Below are 19,229 nucleotides of genomic sequence, written 5' to 3'. Positions count from 1 at the left end.
AAATGAGTATGATTTGAAATCATTGTGGTGGTGGATGTTCTATTGTGTGATCATTAGGTTTTGTATTTGTAGTTGTGCGGGTTTTTGTCCTTATTTATTGATGTTTTTATGGTTTAGGGTTTAGGGTATATTTATGTTTTTTTTACGTCGTTAGTTTGTTTGAGGATGTGGTGACATTGTTGTGAGTTGTTTTGTTGACTTTTTTTTTATTAAATGAACTGTTTTTTAAGATTTGGAAAATGACAAGTTTCTTGGTCTAGAAAATTTTTCTCCCATGGAGGAGACGAATTGAATGTATTATTTTTTTATATCGTCTTCATAATAGTTGAATATATTTTGAAATGATAGTGTTCAATAAATAAAGATGGTATTGTTTTGTTTTTTGGTTTTGTAATTACGAGTTAGACACTGCTCTGCTTCCTTCTCCCTTCAAAAGCCGCCCAATCGAAAACCTAAACCCCTTCAAATCCCTCTTTCCAAAACGCAAGCAACACTTATGCTTCCTTCGCAAAACACCCAAAAAACTGCACCTATGCTTCCTTCGCAAACGCCAAATCCTGAACCCTCAAAATCGCAACGCTCCTTCCTTCAACCTAGCCTTTCAAACGCTTAATTTTTTAAATTTGCCACCTAAACAAGTGAGACCCACAATCTAATTGATTATTATTTCATCAGTCAACTCAGTCAGTTGTATTCTGGCGCAATGACGTTCTAGTTGTCAAATAATCGGTAATCAAATTCGAAAATGATTTTTCGACAACCCATTGCCCCTTGCGCCAGAATACAACTTCCTAACGTGGTTGGTTGCATACGTGGTAGGGACGTTTTTGTAAAATGGGCAGACATAGTAAAAGAGTAAATTTTAATTTCCAAAACCATTATTCAACTCTTCAGTTAGTGGTTGGGTCTTTCCAAGTCTTTGAAAGAGAGGAAACTAGACAATGGGAAAGAGTGCGAAGGGCTCTGCAAACATAAGGAGAGAAGTGGAGTGTGGTTGGGGCGAACACTGCGAAAGGCGAGAACTGCGGACAGAGAGTGTCAAGAGTGTCAGTTGTGTTTGGAGTGCGAAGAGCGACAACAAAGTAAGTGGAGTTTTTTATTTTTTGGGTTTTTTTTTTATTTAAGATTTTGAATGGGTTGTTTGTGCTTGTAGCATTGGTGGACATTCTCTTTTAAATGAGTATTATTTGAAATCATTGTGGCAGTGAAAGTTATGTTGTTATGACCATTACGTTTTGTATTTGTGGTGGTGCGGGTGTTTGACCTTATTTGTTGATGTCTTTAGGGTTTATGGTTTATTTAGGTTTTTTTGACGTTGTTAGTTTGTTTAAGGATGTGGTGACATTGTTGTGAGTTATTTTGTTGTCTGTTTTGTTTTTAATTAAATGAACTGTTTTCAAAGGTTTGAAAAATGACAAGTTCATGCTTTAAGGTTTTTTTCTCTCATGGAGACAAATTGAAGGTACTGTTTTTATATTATCTTCATAATAGTTGAATATATTTTGAAATGACCGTGTTCAATGAATAAAGATGATATTATTTTGTTTTTTTATTTTGTAGTTACGAGTTAGTTACGAGTTAGACATTGTTCAATAGAAAACCTAAACCCTCTAAATCTTTCTCTAGAAAATGCAAGTGACACTTTTGGTTCCTTAAAAAAAGGCCCAATCTTAAATCCTCAAAATCACAATCTAGCATTTCAATAGCTCAAAATTTTAAATTTGTCACATAACCAATGAGACCCACAATCTATTCTTTATTATTTCACGAGCCAACATAGTCACTTGTATTCTGGCACAATTAGGCTATACTTTTCAAATAATCGGTACTCTATAGAACTATTGACTTGAACCGTTACAGAAGAAGTCCAAGTTTCCGTAGATAAACGCAAGTGGACTGGACGTATGGGCTTGGGCTTGGGCCTGTGGATTTGATTACACAAGCTCGGCTTTTAGAATTGATCATCACCTTTTACTGTTTTGTTGCTGTTTTGCCCTGGCAATAGATTCTTGGAGCCGAATGGATTTGATTAAGGCTCTGAGGTTGAGCCCTTGCGTTGGTGCAATTCCCTCACCACCACTTATCACTCTTACTACTGCTAGTTTCTGTGCTACTCCTCTCTCTACAACAAAACTCTCTAATCATTTTTGCTTCTCTACAAGCATTGGCACAAAGCCTTTCACTCCAATTCCACGTGTCAGAAAGAAAGACTCCGATTCAGAGCCGCTTCTAGAACCCTCCATTGTCCAAGAACTATCGTTCCAAGAGGAAGAAAAAGAAGAAGAAGAAGAAATCCTCGACGAGTATGAATACGGTAAAACTGCCTTCAGTCCCTCAAATCTAATCGTCTCTCTCTCTCTCTCTCTTTCCGAATTCATTCGAACTTCTCATTTCATTTCACAGAGACAGAGTTGGATGATGAAGACGACGATGAATACGACGGTGAAGATGACGAATTCAATGAAGGAGAAGACGAGGCTCGTGTGCCTTATGTAATTTTTTTGTTAGAAATTAGATTGATAAATGTGTTTTGGTTGGGGGAAATGATATGATTTATTGATTTATAACGTTTTGAAGGCAGGTGATGGCGGCGCAGGCGGTGGAATTTCCCTCGCCGGCACATGGTGGGACAAGAAAGCATTAGCCATTGCTAAAGATGTTACTCTCTCTTTTGATGGCGAATTGCAAATTTATGCTTTCAAAACACTGCTTAACTCCACCATTCAAGTGCGCATTGAGAACCTTTCCAAGAAGTAAGACGAAAATATTCTTCTTCTTATCCTTGTTATTGTTTTTATTATGATATGCTGATGATGGAGGTAGGTGTAGAGAGAGCTAAAAACGATACGGCTGACTAGGACTATATACTTTTTTAACCTTTTTTTACCAAATATTCAAATGTAAACAATTTGCTCAGATTAAATAGCAAGTAAACTTGGCCACCGCAAGTATGGTTTTGTCTGTCAGTTATTGGCTGAATAATTCCTTCCTGATTCAGATTTATCGTACCTCCTTGAACAGACAGACATTATTAGTTCTATAAATTTTATTATTGAATGGTTATTATGAACAAGTGCAAATATCTGAATGGTTTGTGACGAATCTTTAGATTTTTTTATATAATTGTGGGATCGGATATAATATGTAGGATCTTTTTCTAATTGATTATATAAAATATAATTTTGGAATTTTCCAATTGTTTATGAAATTATCTTGTTTACAAGTAACCTTGCACCTTAAGCATATAATTAGAGGTTCAATCTTGAACTCTATGTGTATAGATAAGGATTTGTTGAAAGAAGCCAACTGCTTAAATGCATATCTTCATGATTAGTCTTTTAGTCTGGCTGGAGGATACCCGAGGTTCACATAAAAAAAATATCTATGGAATTTTAGCAATATATACATATGTGCTAGAAATAAGTAATGCTATATTGAGGTTTATCTTTCTTTTTGGTATACTAAGATACGTTGGTGAAATTTATGTTCCATATAACAATGTTTCCTCTGTAGAATTAATGTTACATTGAGGTTTTATCTTTCTTGTTGGTCACTTGCTCAACACACAACAATTTATCTTGGTTCACCTAAATCCGAGCTACATCTAGCCTCCTTAAGCAACTGTTTAAGAGCTTCCACTAACCAACACACTTGGTTATAATGAGTATTCTTACTTTTCCAAATTACAACAAGTTTTCTCATTTCTCCAGATTACAACAAGTATTCGTACCTCTCTAGGTTACACCTTAACCTCTCCTGAGATTAATAACTCAAGAAAACAAAGAACATTCTTAAAGAGAGCACAAACAAAGCTCACAAGGGTATAACTTCACAATGTGAAGAATTACAATGGTTTCATACTTAACCCAAAAGACTAGATGCTCTAATGGCTCGATTAGATACTCGTTGCAACTCCTGTATTTTCAGCAAGATCACTTGTATAACTTTTGTTGCTTGTCTTGTCTTGCTTTCGTTCTTCACCTTCAATCTCTTTATATAGCCTTTCAAATTTATTCTTTGATACTTGAATTGGTTAAGTTCGGATATTGAATATCTTCATTTGTTTTTGTGCTAGACGCTAAAAAACATAAAGCTTGGATTTGCAATATTTTAATTTACAATTGTTTCGAATCTGTTTAAGAAACTAATTCGGAAGTATTTACAATGAGTTAGTAAAAACAAATCAAAATATTATCACAAAATCTTTTCGTTCTTGATAATATGTGATACTAAAAACAGAGTACTTGAGATTTTCAATTTGTTTGTGTTTAGAAAATATTTAGAGATATTCGCAATATATTTAAAAGATATTGTGAGACTTGATTTGAACAAATCTCTTTAGGAAAATATAGATTTTAGAGTCATTTTGCAGATTGAAATCTTTTCATTTTTGGATATAATACCTCTTTGATTGATCGCGTTTTTAGTAGATATATGATTTAGAAGAGTCCATTAAATTGTTATAACAAAAACTCGTTTCTCGTTCAATACGTTCATCATATCGTCTAGCATGCGTCAAAATTGTAGACGCCTAGAGGGTTTACGGAATACTGAAGCTTCCACTTAACCATTTAAATCACAAATAAAGTATATTATTCAAATGACAAATATGACATTCAGTCTTAATTTTGTTATACAATTAACAAGTCTTATAAATTGTCTATAATGAACACATGTGGTAGATGCTCAGAGGATATATTGTAGTGCAGCCGTACAAAACATTTTTAGAACCTCAAAATCCTAATAAACCATTCAAGTTGTTTTTGCTAGTCAAAATATAAATCTTCTGGTTATCAAACTGTCTGGTTGGTCATAGATCGTGTAGTGTCTCAATAGACCGTCTATAGGGTCTTAGACCATCCTGGGTCTCAACAAATATACATGTTATGTGGATTAGATTTAACTTTGTTATTATCAAAACATAAGAACATAATTGTCACATATGATATTTTGGTCATCAGATCGTCCATATGATGGTTCGTAGATTGTCTAGTTGGTCAAAAGACCGTTTAGGGACTAATCAGACCTTCTAGACAAATAGTTCAAATAGTCTAGATAGTCCAGAGTCTCAACAGTAAATTGATGCAATTTTATTTGGAAAGATCTACACTACTGAAAATGGAAATGCTGAAGTTGAGTGCACTTAATTGGTCTTTATTATTCCCGTGGCCCTTGTACTTGTATAGTTTAAGGATTGTGGAGCTTGTGCTAATAAGCATTCATTTTACATCCTCTCTCCTAAAGACGTAAAAAAAGGTTTGACGATTTTTAGACGCGTGTTTCTAAGTGCATTGGACGAATGCAAAGTGCCTGATTTACCACAATTTCTGAAGGCAAATCCCTATCTGTATACTGCTCAGTGAATGGATTTTTGGCTAACTACGTACACACTAACCAAGTATCAATGATCTGCCTCATTTCATTTTTCACATAGTGCAATTTGTGGCTTAAATTATCATTCTATTTTTTTATTAAACTGCTGCTAAAGTTGCTAGCTATATCATGGATGTCTGCTTAGTTGCTGTCTTCTTTCTCTAGGTCTGGTTCCCCCAGCATGGAAGATATTGAAGCCTTCTCTGCAACGTATAGAGCAAAATTGGATGAAGCAGAACTTACTAAATCAGTTCCTGACAATTTATGTTTGGAGGTATCATCTCAAGTTTCTTCTTGACATTTTCTATTAACTTTGGTGGAGGATACAATTCGACGTTATTACTATGATCATTATTTGTAAGCACAAATTATGAAGTACTCTTAAATCCAAGACTGCTCTGGATAATGTTTTTTAAACATTGAAGCAATGATTTGTAGGTTCTTATGGTTATGCTTCTCTCTCTTGATTTTGAAGGGTGATCGCAAGGGATTGAAATTTTGAACATCAATGTTTCATATTATTAGCGTTTGATATGTGTGCTTTTTCAGGTGTCTTCTCCTGGTGTTGAAAGAATAGTTCGGATTCCAGATGAACTAGATCGATTCAGGGAGCGACCTATGTATGTGAAATATGTCAATAATAATGATTCAGATAACCCAGCTGCAGAGAGTGAGGGTGTCTTCATGCTTGAATCCTTTGACATGGAAACGAAGTGTTGCACCTGGGGTTTAGCAGATGTGAAAGTCAACAGACAGAAATCAGGTAAAGGAAGACCACTGAATAAAAAGCAAAGAGAATGGCGTTTAAGCATTCCCTTTAATTCCTTACGTTTTGTACGGTTGCACTCTGATATTTAAATAATTCATTTTCCCTGGAAGTTGTTGATTAGATTTCCATCTTTCCCATGTATACAGTATACGTGTCTCCACCTGTATTTACACACATAAGCAACTGCATTCGTAGATAATTGGAACAATTAACTTTAACATTTATCGAGTTTAATTCTACGACTGTAAAAAGTTATATTATTAAAATTGTTTTACAAGGTTATTCTTCTTATATTTATTTCATGGGATGCTATGGCAATCCAAATGCCATATCTATGAGTAATGTCTTGTTACTGTGACATACATTGCAGTTTTTCCGTTGTACAATTTTTGAGAAAAAGAAAAAAACAAATATATAATAATAATAATTATTACTCACTTCTGAATAACTTTGGAAAGTTTAGCGAGGTGTCACTATTTCATATTTTTCTTTTCACTTATTTTAATATTTATAATTAGTCAAATATTTTTTGCAGATTTATAGTACTTTTTTTTTCTCAATTAATTATTTTGAATTTTAAATTTAAATCTTTTTAAATTCACATGCGATTATTAAAATTTCATGATGTTGACTATTTTTGCATCCGTGTCTTTTGTACATAATTTTTTTTTCATTAGTTCTGCCCAAAGAACAATTTTTTTTAACCTTGCATTAATATAGTTTTTAAAAAAAATCATCATAACCTAATGATTCTAAATTAAATCAACTCAATATTCATTATACGAGTTCGATTTGGATTAACTCATTTTTTAAAATTTAAAATTAGTATATAATTGTAAATCACTCTAAAACAAAGTCTTGTAGGATTCTTGTGGGTTTGTTCAAAGGTCGTGTGCTTTTGCAGAGAGACATAATTGCTAATTTGAACAAAGAAGTCATTTTGCTAAATGCTTTGAATGTTCTTTTTTACTTTTGGCTTAGACAAGTAGCAGACAAAAACACGATTAGTTTGAAATCTGTTGATCCATTTTTGTGACGGGGTTTGGTAACCCTTGCAAAATCTAGTATAATATGTTGCGGAAAGTGGAAACCTACAATATCTCTCAGAAATGTACTTTTCCTTAGCTCCAATTTTGGTATTCAAATCCTGTTTCATAAGTAGACAACTAGTGTGCCGACTCTTTCAATTTTGTAGATTTTTTTCCCAAATCAAATGTGCATTTGACATATATTTTAGTTTATATAAGAAAATGACATGAAAAAAAAGTGTCTCGCTCACACGCGTGAGTATATTTGTCTCTTCAAAAGAAGGTTAAAGATGTATTGCTAAGAAATATTAATCTGGCTACTACATTTAAATGTTTATTAAGGTCTTTATATATATACATAATATTACCAATTTGACTTCCATCACCTTCATTTTTTATGCGTTTTTAATATTTTCCTTAAATTTGACACATTCTTAATTTAGCTTTGCATGTATGTTTTCTACGCCTAAGACACCAAATTAAAAATGCTTTAAAATCTAATTAAGAATGCATAAACTAAATTAAAAATCTCCCAACATGCTTTCACGAGAACTTTATATGAAAAATAAAGAATTAAGAATGCTTAATGAGTAAATAAAAACAACTTAATAATAAATTCTACAAGTATGAACTTGTTACATTTTGATGTAGAGGAGTAAAAGTAGATGGTAGTATATGAGTAGTTGCTTTTGAATTTGAGCCCCGCGCATGTTTGAAAAGGTATAAAGTGTTTTGCAGTCACCTTTTTTCCTTATCCTTTGGGCAACAAAGTAGAAACCTTAAACAAAACTATGGCACAGTTAGTGATGCGGTTGAGACGCAGAAAGTGAGAGAAGCAAGTGCGGCGAAATTGCAGGTAAGGTAGTATTAAGTAGTAGTTGTGCCTTCCCAAACAAAGTAGAAACGCATAATTAACAAATGAAATTTAAACACAAAATTAATAAATGTTCCTCTCAAGCCATGAATCTGCCGCTCACATAGGTCCAAAAGAAGATACCGACTTTGTTTGATGATCCATGATTATCTTATCAACTTTGGGACATTATGTTTACCTTTGACAAAATTTTCTAGGGTTTATCGATATATCCTTAGAGGTAACGTTCCCCACTATGCTACTTTCTTGGCTGTGTCTCTCGGTTTTTGAAGAATAATATGCAGTATTCATTGCATTGGAATAATGATGTGTCGCAATGTGGCTTTAACCTTAAATGGATCAGAGTGTATTTATCTAATAGTTTAATGTTTGAGATTTGAATGGAAAATTTCTCTTGTTACAGTCAACCAGAGAAAATTGAAGTCTGCAGCATAGCATTTATCCGTGCATTTGATTTGAGGGCATATAACATATTCTATATACAATTCAGATCTTGAAGTGGGAATTCACCTTTTTTGTTAAAGGAAATCCGGGATTCACGTGCATGCTTCTATAGCAGAATCTGTTCACTAAAGATATGGTATCATAATTCATTTCTATTCATTCTGTTCTATTAAAGAAACCAATTGCCTTTTTCAGAGGGAAGCTCCAGTTTAATACACACGCCTTACCTCATGCATTTATATATACAGATTAAAAACATATATATTTTAAACTTTCATCTTTACTTAAATATATGTGATCTCTTCAAATTTGTTCTCTTTATTTATTCCAATACAAACGCTGCAAATGTAAAATTATAATAAAGTTTAAACACCAAACTAAACATATTCCTATTCATTTTCTATTCAAACATATATGCAAACTAGAGATATAATACTTTTAGCCATTTGTTTACTTATATAGTTTGATTCCAATTTCTGACTGTACATGTAGGATGGACCAAGTTCAAAACAATGTTGCTTATATGGGCCAATATATAGTAATTAAAAATATGATTTAACTACTATATAAGAGTGAAGGATTCCTGAGGAAATGGAAAGAATTGGATTTGTGAGGGAGTTGAAGGTGTTGAAATGAAAGGGTGTTGGTTAGTTGGGGTCTTGATTGTGGTAGGGTGTGCCTGCTTGTTGGGGAGTGTTGGGGTAGAAGGGTACCCTGCTGAGGATCTGATAGAGAGGTTGCCTGGCCAACCTAATGTTGGGTTCAAGCAATTTGCAGGGTATGTGGATGTAGATGTCAAGCATGGGAGAAGCCTCTTCTACTATTTTGTGGAGGCTGATAATGATCATCACAACAAACCCCTCACTCTTTGGCTCAATGGAGGTTGGTAGTTGGTATCCTTGCTCTTCTTTAGATGGATCAAGTTCCTACTTCTAGACCTCTCATTGCTCCATCACATCACCTCTTTACCTTTGTTTCTTATCAAATTTCCTTCATTCATTCATACTCTACAATTTCATGTTTTTCAACATTTGACATGGTCTCTAGTTTGTTTGTGTTTTCACCTTCATTTTAAGGTTATTTTGTCTAATTTTTTTCATGTTCCTGTTTGTAAAGCATAGGTGGTTGGCATTTATCTTTCCTTGTCCCTACCAATTTAGGTTCTTCATCTCACTCAATGAAAATCCTGTTTTCTAGGACCCCTCACAGACAGATCCTTTGCAACAGTTTTTTTTTTTCTTTCTTATTTTGAAAAAAAAAAACTAAAACAGATCAATCGAATATACCTAACTGTAAAGGTTGACATGTTGTACAAGACACTATAAAACTGTCAAACTCCTTTAACTGAGCAAGTACCATTGTTTTTCAGGCCCAGGATGTTCCTCCATTGGAGGAGGTGCCTTTACTGAATTGGGTCCCTTTTATCCCAAAGGTGATGGACGTGGTCTTCGAAGAAATTCAATGTCTTGGAATAGAGGTATAGATATTATATGTGACAAATTTTTTACATGAATTTTCCTTGTGATATTGGAGAATAATTTGGGTTTACATTGATTCCTGATTCTGACATTATGTCTTTTTCATAGCATCCAACCTCCTTTTCTTGGAGTCCCCAGCTGGAGTTGGTTGGTCATACTCAAACACAACTTCAGATTACAGCTCTGGAGATGCATCCACAGGTAAATAGAGTCACCAATTAATATATTTTTTATTCTTCGTTTAAACTTCTTTTTAATAACTCAGACTTTTATTAAGGCTGGGAATGAATTTATTATGTGATTATGTATGCATTTTTTGAAAGTTGTTTTACTAGAGTTGAGCTTTAATAATTTTTTCTATTTTTGGCAGCCAATGATACGCTTCTGTTCTTGCTGAAATGGTACGAGAAGTTTCCTTCTTACAGATCAAGGGAGCTGTTTCTTACTGGAGAAAGCTATGCAGGTCCAACCAATAATAATCTCATCCCAATTCACAATTATTTTATTTAATTGAAACTCCCAAAGTTGGTCTCGAGTCCCAAAATATTCTATATAATAGTACATTAGCTGACGTGATTTAGTGAAGATTAAACTTTTTATTCTATTATTTATGCACATGCAGATAACGTAATGTTATCATTCCTAACAGGGGTCATGATATAAAATTATTGCACTAGTTTACCTTTTTATTATCCTTCTGCAAAAAAAAATATATTTTTGTCTGTTACTGACATTTAAATGTTATACAGGACATTATATACCACAGTTAGCCAATGTTCTTTTGGACCACAATGCTCATTCAAATGGTTTCAAATTCAATATTAAAGGAGTTGCTGTAAGACACCTTTCATGTAAATATTTCATTTATTTTTCTGCTGCTGATGTTTTGATTTGAAAGTTATTTCACTCCTTCCTCGTTGGCTTTCGTTTGTTAGATTGGAAACCCACTTCTGAAACTTGATCGTGATGCACAAGCAACATATGAATACTTCTGGTCACATGGACTGATTTCCGATGAAATTGGCCTTGCCATTGCAAATGATTGCGATTTTGATGATTATGTCTTCGCAAATACACACAACGTGTCTAAATCATGCAACCATGCAATCAATGAGGCAAATGAGATCGTTGGCGAGTACATAAACAACTATGATGTGATTCTGGATGTTTGTTATCCATCCATAGTTGAACAAGAACTGAGATTGAAAAAGATGGTACAATGCCTCTTTCATTTCTGTTTATTTTAAAACGATTATTTAGATAAAATTATAGACTAAATATTTTGATTAACTAATGCAGGCTACTAAAATAAGCATAGGTGTAGATGTATGTATGAACTATGAAAACGGTTTTTATTTAAACCTCCCTGAGGTTCAGAAGGCTCTCCATGCAAACCGTACTAATCTTCCGTACGAATGGTCCATGTGCAGTGGGTAAGCCATTCATATATATATCGTGCTGTTAATTACTCCATGAAAATAATTCCTTTATTAAATTTTAATCCAAGGACAATTCCAATGATTTCTCTATAACATTCTCCAAACTGACATAATCATGATAAACACAAGACACTATTTACTTTCGTTACTGATGTCTAATCCTACGTTTTCTTCATTGCAGTGTCTTAAATTATAGCGACACTGATCCTAATATAGACATCCTCCCAGTTCTCAAAAGGATAGTTCAGAACCATATTCCAGTATGGGTTTTCAGGTAAATTAATTTCCTTCAACAAAGTATGGAGCATTATGTATGGTAGTTAGGTGTGGTACACTAATTATTAACGTTAAATTATCACAGTGGAGACCAAGATTCTGTTGTGCCATTACTAGGTTCTCGAACACTCATTCGTGAACTAGCTCACGAGCTAAAGTTCAAGATTACAGTCCCATATGGAGCATGGTTCCACCAAGGGCAGGTACATGGAAAAGAAATGATGTAAAGTTTGTATGTTATAGTTCCCTATGCTAATTGATGTTTACTTGGTGGGATTTGTTTGTGTAAATATAGGTTGGAGGTTGGGTAACAGAGTATGGAAATTTGTTGACTTTTGCAACTGTAAGAGGAGCTGCTCACATGGTGCCCTTTGCACAACCTTCAAGAGCACTCCGTCTCTTTAGTTCATTTGTGCGTGGAATGAGATTGCCAAACACAACACGCCCTTCAATTGACTAGTAATTATGAGCATTGAATGGATCTGCTGTCTAGTTCATTCTTAGATTTGAAGAGTTTTAGCCTAAAATAGTAAGCAGTGAATGAAAGAGAAAGGTGTGTGTGTGACTTAGGCCATTATTACCAATTGTATGGAAAAAGGAGGCAAGAAAAAAAAAGTAATAAAGATTCCATTCTTCCAGTCAATTCATTCCCTTCCTAGCTACCTGCTGCATTGCATCTTCATCATTCCTTATTTGGAACCCCATTTGGCCTTTATTCCTAAATCTCTAAGTTAAAGTATAAATTGTTTTGCAATTTCATCATTACCATCATATTCAAGCAGGTGAACAAGCCAAAGGTTCAGACTAAATTCTTTCCCTTTTCTATTCAAACCCAAGTTTTGAGTACAATGTTTATTTGAATTTGATTTTTACAACACAAAGACCTAGGACAATCAGAAGTGATCCAGTCAAACTCTGGGGTTCCTAGTAGAGTGTTCTCCGTTTGATAATTTCAGGCTAATTTATTATGGTTATCATCAGTGTTCCACAATGTGATGCAGTGGTTCTAAATTATAAGTATTTCATGAAGAGCACAAAAACCGTTATGTTACATTGAAACCATATAATACTGTTGCTTGCTTTCCACACATCAAGTTTTCCAACTTTTCCAGTTCATGTCCAGTTTGACTGATTTTATCTCGATTCAAATTAAATCGGATATGAACCTTGGATCTCTTGATTAAGTGACAAATTTTATGCTAATAAATGGCAGTAATATATTAATTTCAATGTTATATATGGTTAAATCATATAATAAAAAATATATAACCTAAGTTAGAATATATTTTATAATATACATTTTGAAATAAGTAATATCATTATAAATACAATATTGTATCATATTGTATATTATTTTAGGGAGTGAAAGATTGTTGTTGTTAATAGAATATACATTTTATTAAGGTATAATATACTAATTTGATTTGGATTGAGACACCTAAAGGCATAATCCAATTTGTCATTAAAATATATTAAATGTAATTTTAAAATTTAATATTTATTGTGTTAAATATATTTTTCGTTTATATATTATAAATTTTTATTTTATAAAATAATATCTAATTTAGTTAATATAATAATTAATTATTTTAATTTTTAAAATTAATTTTTATTTTTTTTAATCAATAAACAATAAATTAATAAATAAAGAAGCACAAAGAACCTTTATTCTCACAGCTTTCTACAAAGCATGAAAATTTGCCAATACACGGTCAAATAAAGCATGTTGTCCACTCCAAAAGGAAACAAAGCTGCAGGATGCGCATTGCAACTTCACAAAATAGAAAAGAAATTTCAACATTATATAAGAAGACAGTAAGAAAAATAAAGATGTCTTTATATTCTCTTGTGTCTATTTCCATAACTCCATGTATATGATGTATAGGAAATATATATGGAGACTTTGACTAATTATGTAGGGATCCACTAATGATGAGACTCTATCATTATTAAATTAATGACATATAATTGTGTATAATATCGTACTACAATATTTGACAATGTTGTAGCGTAAAAAAATGTTCTTTCACAGTGCTTTCGTAAAAAATATCTGTGAGCTGGTACGGTGTACATATTAAGGACTCTAGTTATTCCGGTTGTAATTTTTCTCGCACAATGTGGCAGTCTATTTCAATGTGTTTTGTGCGTTCAGGAAATACTGGGTTTGCTGCTATATGTAATGCCGCTTGATTGTCACATAAAATTTGAGCTGACAAGTTACATTACACCTTCAATCCTGCAAAAGATATCACAACCAAACTATCTCCAAACAAGTATTGGTCATCGCGCAGTATTTTGCTTTCGCAGATGATCTTGATACGTTTGTCTGTTTGTTTGACTTCCATGATATAATAGAAGAACCAAGAAAAATGCAATAACCAGATACTGACCTCCGAGTTGTTTGACAACCTTCCCAGTCTGAATCGTAATAAGCCGTCAATGTCAGATTGTTCTCGGATGACAATAGCAATCATTTTCTCGGTTATCCTGTGATGTACTTTAGGACTCGAATTGCGACATCCCAATGAAGTTTCCCTGAGCTTGTATATATTGACTTAGGGTCCGAACCGAAAATACTATGTCAGGCGGCCGAGTACGTGAGGTATATCAGTCGTCCCACAAGTCGCCTATATTTGACTAGATCCTTTAATAACTCTCCATCGTCTGGTGTGAGTTTTAGGTATTGTTCCATTGGAAATTTGTCTGGACGAGCACCTGTGAGTCCCGTATCCTGCAAAATATGAAGCTTATATTTTCTTTGGGACATGTAAATACCAACTTTGGAACGGGAAAATTCAATCCCTAGAAAATATTTGAAGTCTCCAAGATCTTTAATGCAAAATTGTTGTAATAGACCGTCTCGCTGAATTTCTGTCAGAAGAATATCGTCCACATAAATCAAAAGGTAGTAAATGATGAGTTATTTTGTCTTGTGAATAAAGAGTAGTCTGTCTTGGACTGTTGAAATTCTGCAGAGTTAATCACATGAGAAAATGTTGAGGAACCATGTCTGGGATGTTGTTTGAGACCATAAAGGGATTTGTTGAGTCGACATACAATGTTCTCCCCTATCGATGATGCCCGGGTGGTAAGTCCATGTAAATAATTTCGTGCAATTTGTCTTGTAAGAAGACATTTTGCACATCTAGCTGGTGAATAAACCAATTTATGGCTGCTACAATGGTGAGAAGACACCTCAAAGTTTTTAATTTCGTTGTTGGTAAAAAAGTTTCACAATAGTTAACACCTTCAATCTGAGTGTACCTTTTTGCGACAAGGTGCACCTTATATCTGTCGATGTTGTCATCTGAGTTGTACTTCATTTTATAGACCCATTTGCATCCGATAGGTTTCTGCCCAGCGGGTAACGGTGTCAAGTTCCACGTTTGATTTAGGTGCAAGGCGGAAAGCTCTTTGTACATTGCTTTTTGTCAATTTGGATCAAGGATAGCTTGAGCTTAAGTTTGTGGTTCTTTGGTGGCTGTGATGTTAGCAAGATATGCACTATGTGTAGAAGAAAATCGTGAATTAAAAAGAAAATGATGCATAGGATACCTGATTCCATTCAGCCGGTCTTGGGCAGTGGTCGAATGATTGGCTTGGGATCTCGTTACGTAGTCTTGAAGCCAGGAAGATGGGGTTGATATGCGACTGGATCGTCGAACAGGAAGGTCGGTTGGAGAAGGTCCAATATGGGTGTCAGACTTCCTGGCGTGGGAGAAGAAGGTTGGTCTGCTGGAGATTCAAGTGCATTGTGACGAGTAGGAGAAGAAGGTTGGTTTACTGGAGGTTTAGGTGCATTATGACGAGTAGGAGAAGAAGGCTGAGCAAGTGAATGTTGGACAGGAGTGGGTAAGTCAATGTCAATAGCTGAGCAAAATACCTTGTAATGTAGGTAAGGATTGCGGTTGAGACTGTTGGCAGAATGAGAAAACACTTTCATGGAAGATGACATCCCGACTTGTAAAAAAAGTGTCTGCATCTATATCAAATAATTTGTATAATTCTTTTTATTGAGAGGATAACCAATGAAGATGCATTATTAAGCGCACAGATAAATTTTTTTCATTAAGTGCGTAACAAAGGCAACCAAAAGTTTTTAGGTGAGAAAGTGAATGTGAGCGATTATATATCATCTCAAAAGGCTCGTGACATTCAATACCTTTTTTTGAGAAAAAAATTAGAAATAAATTTCAATCCATTGTCAAATGGTTTTAATAGATGCCTGAAAATGATTTTGTGTAAAAGTAATGAATGATTCTAAGAGATGTTGTGTTTCAAACTTGTGATTCATAAGAAATAGCCAAGTACCTAGTATAATCATCGACTATGAGTTGGGGTTTTATGAGGACCCCAAATGTCACAATGCGATTGATTAAATGGAGAATGAGATTTTATTCTGTTTAAAGGAAATGGTAGCCTTGTCTGTTTAACTTTGGGACAAATACTATAATTATTATGCATGAGAATGAGATTTTTATTTTATTGATAGGTAGTAATGAAGATGCGAGTTGTAGGCGCGCCGAAGAAGAATGTCCGAGGCGCTTGTGCCATAAATCAAGGTCGGTCAAAATTTGAGATGCATGGGTTTGGTTTGGAAGAGGTCACCGCGTGTTGTTTACCCGAGTCAATCATCCTTCCCATAGCCAAGTCATGCAAAATGCAACCATGTGGAGTAAAAACGACACACCAATTTAGATTTAGTGAACTAGTTACTAACGGATGAGATTTAAATTAAAAGAAGGAACGCAAAGAACATCTTGTCATTGAATTTAATTGTGTCCGTAGATGAGATGAGCGCAGTCGAGTCTGTGGGCAAATTAACATTTTGAAATAAATGATGGTGAAGTGTGTGAAAAATTGTGAATCAGATGCAATGTCATTGATTGCTCCGCTATCCAAAATCCATGTTTTTGTAGGAGCAGAATTGATAGACGAGTTATGGACAAACAAACCTGCAACGTTTATAAACGTATCACTTTTACCATTATGGTTGAGCAAGTAAATAGGTTTTGCCAAGTGCCGAAAGCCTTGTACTAGGTTTCCATCTAACTCATTATTGTGCCTTTTTTGCCAGACATGATCTCTTATTTTAGTTACAGAACACCAAAATCGGTACTCTGATATCATGTAAGAAAATTATATAAGGAAATATATACAAGTGTATGGAGATTTTCTCTCCAAATTATAAACTAATTATGTAGGATCCACTAATTATGAAATTCTATCATTATTAAATTAATTACATATAATTGTATATATAACTATAATTACATACAATAATTTTTATAATTTAACATTACTATTTCTTTAATAGATTATAACCATAGATAAAGAGAAGAAGAATATTCAGAAAAGAACTGCATACAACTGCAGGTAAATAGACAAACAATGTCGTAGAACTATCTGCTTCTGTTCTGCTTCGACGGACCCCTTAGATGTATTCCAGATAGCTTTCCTTCCCTATAACAAGACTCCACTTACTAAACCTGTAAACAAACCCACCAGACCAAGTGAAAGAAATACCACTCTATCTTCCCACGCAAATCAATTTCTTACTATCCTGTCATATTAATACATGTATTTTCAGAAAAAGAAAATAACACCCTCGAGGTCTTATTTTTTAACCAAGTCCATGACTACACTTGGGTTAGGGAAAAGATTTCATTCGCATCCACTTTTTGCTTGATTAAACACTATCTCATTCTTATGTTTTCAAATGCACCAAATGATGGATACCACACTCCTTTCCACAACCTATTGCCTTCTTTGCTAAGCCAAGAACAATAAAATTATTCGAAGTGTTCCTTCAGATAATTATGATTTATAGATCTAACCCCAATCCATTTACTATAGAGATTCCAAAAAAACACTCGCAACTTGGCAAGTTAAATGAGGTGCGGAGACATTTCCTCCTCGCTCTTACATAAAGCACAAAGTGAATCTGCAAGTTGGACCGACCTTCTAATCAAATTTTGCTTTGTAGCGATCTTGTTTTGCAATGCCCTCCAAACAAAGCATTGAGTTGATGGTGGAACCAACAGTCTCACAGGACCCTAAACATAACATTATTTGCACCTGATAGAGAATAAGAAAGGATTGTATATGCATATTTGACAGAGTACTTACTAGTTTGCGGGTCTCTTCATAACCATTTATCTTCTTTACCTGATTTTAAGGTTTGACCTTCTAACACCGGCATCAATTCTTCTACTTGGGCCTTCTCCCACTCAAATAACTCCAGTTGACAATTTTCAATCTTTAATTAATTTCTATTTAGTAATTTTATATTTTATATTTTATATAAATTAGTCTAAATTATCTCAGTTTACAAAGTCATAATTTGTTTGTCTAAGTCATACTGTACAAAATTATTATAGATTGGACGAAAGTGTTGTTTGTAATACAGTTTAATTACTTTAGCAATAACTTTATGTCCCCTAAAATTTATAAAAAAATTACTTGAAGGAATAAAATACAAGTATGATATAATGGCTAGCAGTGAGAAAAAATTATCTATAGTTGAATTATAGTTAAAAAAAATTAGAACACTTAATAAAATAAATATTTTTAATAAAAATTTAATTAAAAATGGTCAAATTTATAAGTTGATTAAAATTTAATTAAGTAATATATTTATTTATTAAAAAAGTTATTCTAATACAAGATCTGGCTTAGAAGCTATGTTTGTGTTTGGGAGCAGCAACCTGGTGCGACGTCGCTTTCTCATTAATCCTTCTTGACCACACATGCTACAAACACCACTTTTGTTGGCTGAAACGTTGGAATATGTCCAATGAGGTTCTTCTCCGATCTCATTATTGGTTCATACATTGTTTGCTTTGGGGGTTTAAATATTACATCATATAGTTTCAACAACTGCTTCCAAACCTAATATTACTGTCCGTTATCGAATTTATTTACCAAAAACAGAAGAATACACCCATTTAAATTAGCTCTTTATGGTATGAAATAATTAATTTCTAAGAGACTTCCCTAGGTTTAAAATTTCCATATAAATTAAGCGTCCCAAATTAAGAATTGTCGTGACGAAATGAAACAACGTGCGACCAAACTTAATTTGTTAATTAGTGGTTTCAGTTGTTGGGTGTGTATTATTCATTGCAATCTCAGTCCAACTGAATCATCTAACTAAAGACACCAAAATTGTCAACAACTGTGTCAATATTCACAGAAAGGAATTGAGTCGGACTCAAGCCAGCTTATTATTGTTGTTGAAACTCACATATCAATATGATCCAAGGGATATTATTCAACAAAGTATATAAAAGTAAAATAAGAAAAAATAGAACTCCCTCAAAGAGAGTTTTAATTATTTTATTTTATTTTTTATTTCCAGAATTGGGCCAAGCCTGTTGCAATATTTATTTATTTATTTACCTCAACAAGTTAGTGTACGAAAAATAACACAAATAAGATAAGAGGCTGTTTCAGTAACTTGGTTCGTTTCCTGATATGCACCGACAGATTTTAGCATGTATTTACCGTTGGTTCTCTGTGTATTTTAACTCCTTTTTAACGAAGCCA

General features: G+C 33.8%; 2 protein-coding genes across 2 annotated transcripts; both read left to right on the top strand.

Moving 5' to 3' along the window:
- Window positions 1-1,854: 1,854 nt before the first annotated feature.
- LOC137821139 (uncharacterized) lies at window positions 1,855-6,419 on the top strand. The gene is made up of 5 exons (XM_068625586.1): window positions 1,855-2,314; window positions 2,404-2,492; window positions 2,578-2,753; window positions 5,539-5,647; window positions 5,923-6,419. The coding sequence occupies exons 1-5, from the start codon at window positions 2,020-2,022 to the stop codon at window positions 6,229-6,231; spliced, it is 978 nt and encodes a 325-aa protein (XP_068481687.1). The 5' UTR covers window positions 1,855-2,019; the 3' UTR covers window positions 6,232-6,419.
- Window positions 6,420-8,684: 2,265 nt separating this feature from the next.
- Window positions 8,685-12,324, top strand: LOC137821138 (serine carboxypeptidase-like 42). Its single transcript, XM_068625584.1, has 10 exons — window positions 8,685-9,370; window positions 9,858-9,965; window positions 10,075-10,167; window positions 10,337-10,429; window positions 10,716-10,801; window positions 10,902-11,180; window positions 11,266-11,399; window positions 11,587-11,679; window positions 11,767-11,884; window positions 11,977-12,324. Exons 1-10 carry the CDS (start codon window positions 9,121-9,123, stop codon window positions 12,139-12,141), a joined length of 1,419 nt encoding a protein of 472 aa, XP_068481685.1. The 5' UTR covers window positions 8,685-9,120; the 3' UTR covers window positions 12,142-12,324.
- The last annotated feature ends 6,905 nt before the right edge of the window (window positions 12,325-19,229 follow it).

This window comes from Phaseolus vulgaris, chromosome 9 (genome assembly GCF_000499845.2).
Source record: "Phaseolus vulgaris cultivar G19833 chromosome 9, P. vulgaris v2.0, whole genome shotgun sequence".
Taxonomy (NCBI): domain Eukaryota; kingdom Viridiplantae; phylum Streptophyta; class Magnoliopsida; order Fabales; family Fabaceae; genus Phaseolus; species Phaseolus vulgaris.
The sequence above is the reverse complement of the archived record's forward strand: the minus strand, read 5'-3'. Positions and strand labels throughout refer to the sequence as shown.

Coding starts and splice junctions, on each gene's coding strand:
- LOC137821139 (XM_068625586.1), top strand. CDS start 2,020: ATGGATTTGATTAAGGCTCTGAGGTTGAGCCCTTGCGTTGGTGCAATT. Junction 2,315..2,403: donor CCTCGACGAGTATGAATACG/GTAAAACTGCCT, acceptor TTCATTTCACAG/AGACAGAGTTGGATGATGAA. Junction 2,493..2,577: donor ACGAGGCTCGTGTGCCTTAT/GTAATTTTTTTG, acceptor AACGTTTTGAAG/GCAGGTGATGGCGGCGCAGG.
- LOC137821138 (XM_068625584.1), top strand. CDS start 9,121: ATGAAAGGGTGTTGGTTAGTTGGGGTCTTGATTGTGGTAGGGTGTGCC. Junction 10,802..10,901: donor TCAATATTAAAGGAGTTGCT/GTAAGACACCTT, acceptor TTCGTTTGTTAG/ATTGGAAACCCACTTCTGAA. Junction 11,885..11,976: donor CATGGTTCCACCAAGGGCAG/GTACATGGAAAA, acceptor GTGTAAATATAG/GTTGGAGGTTGGGTAACAGA.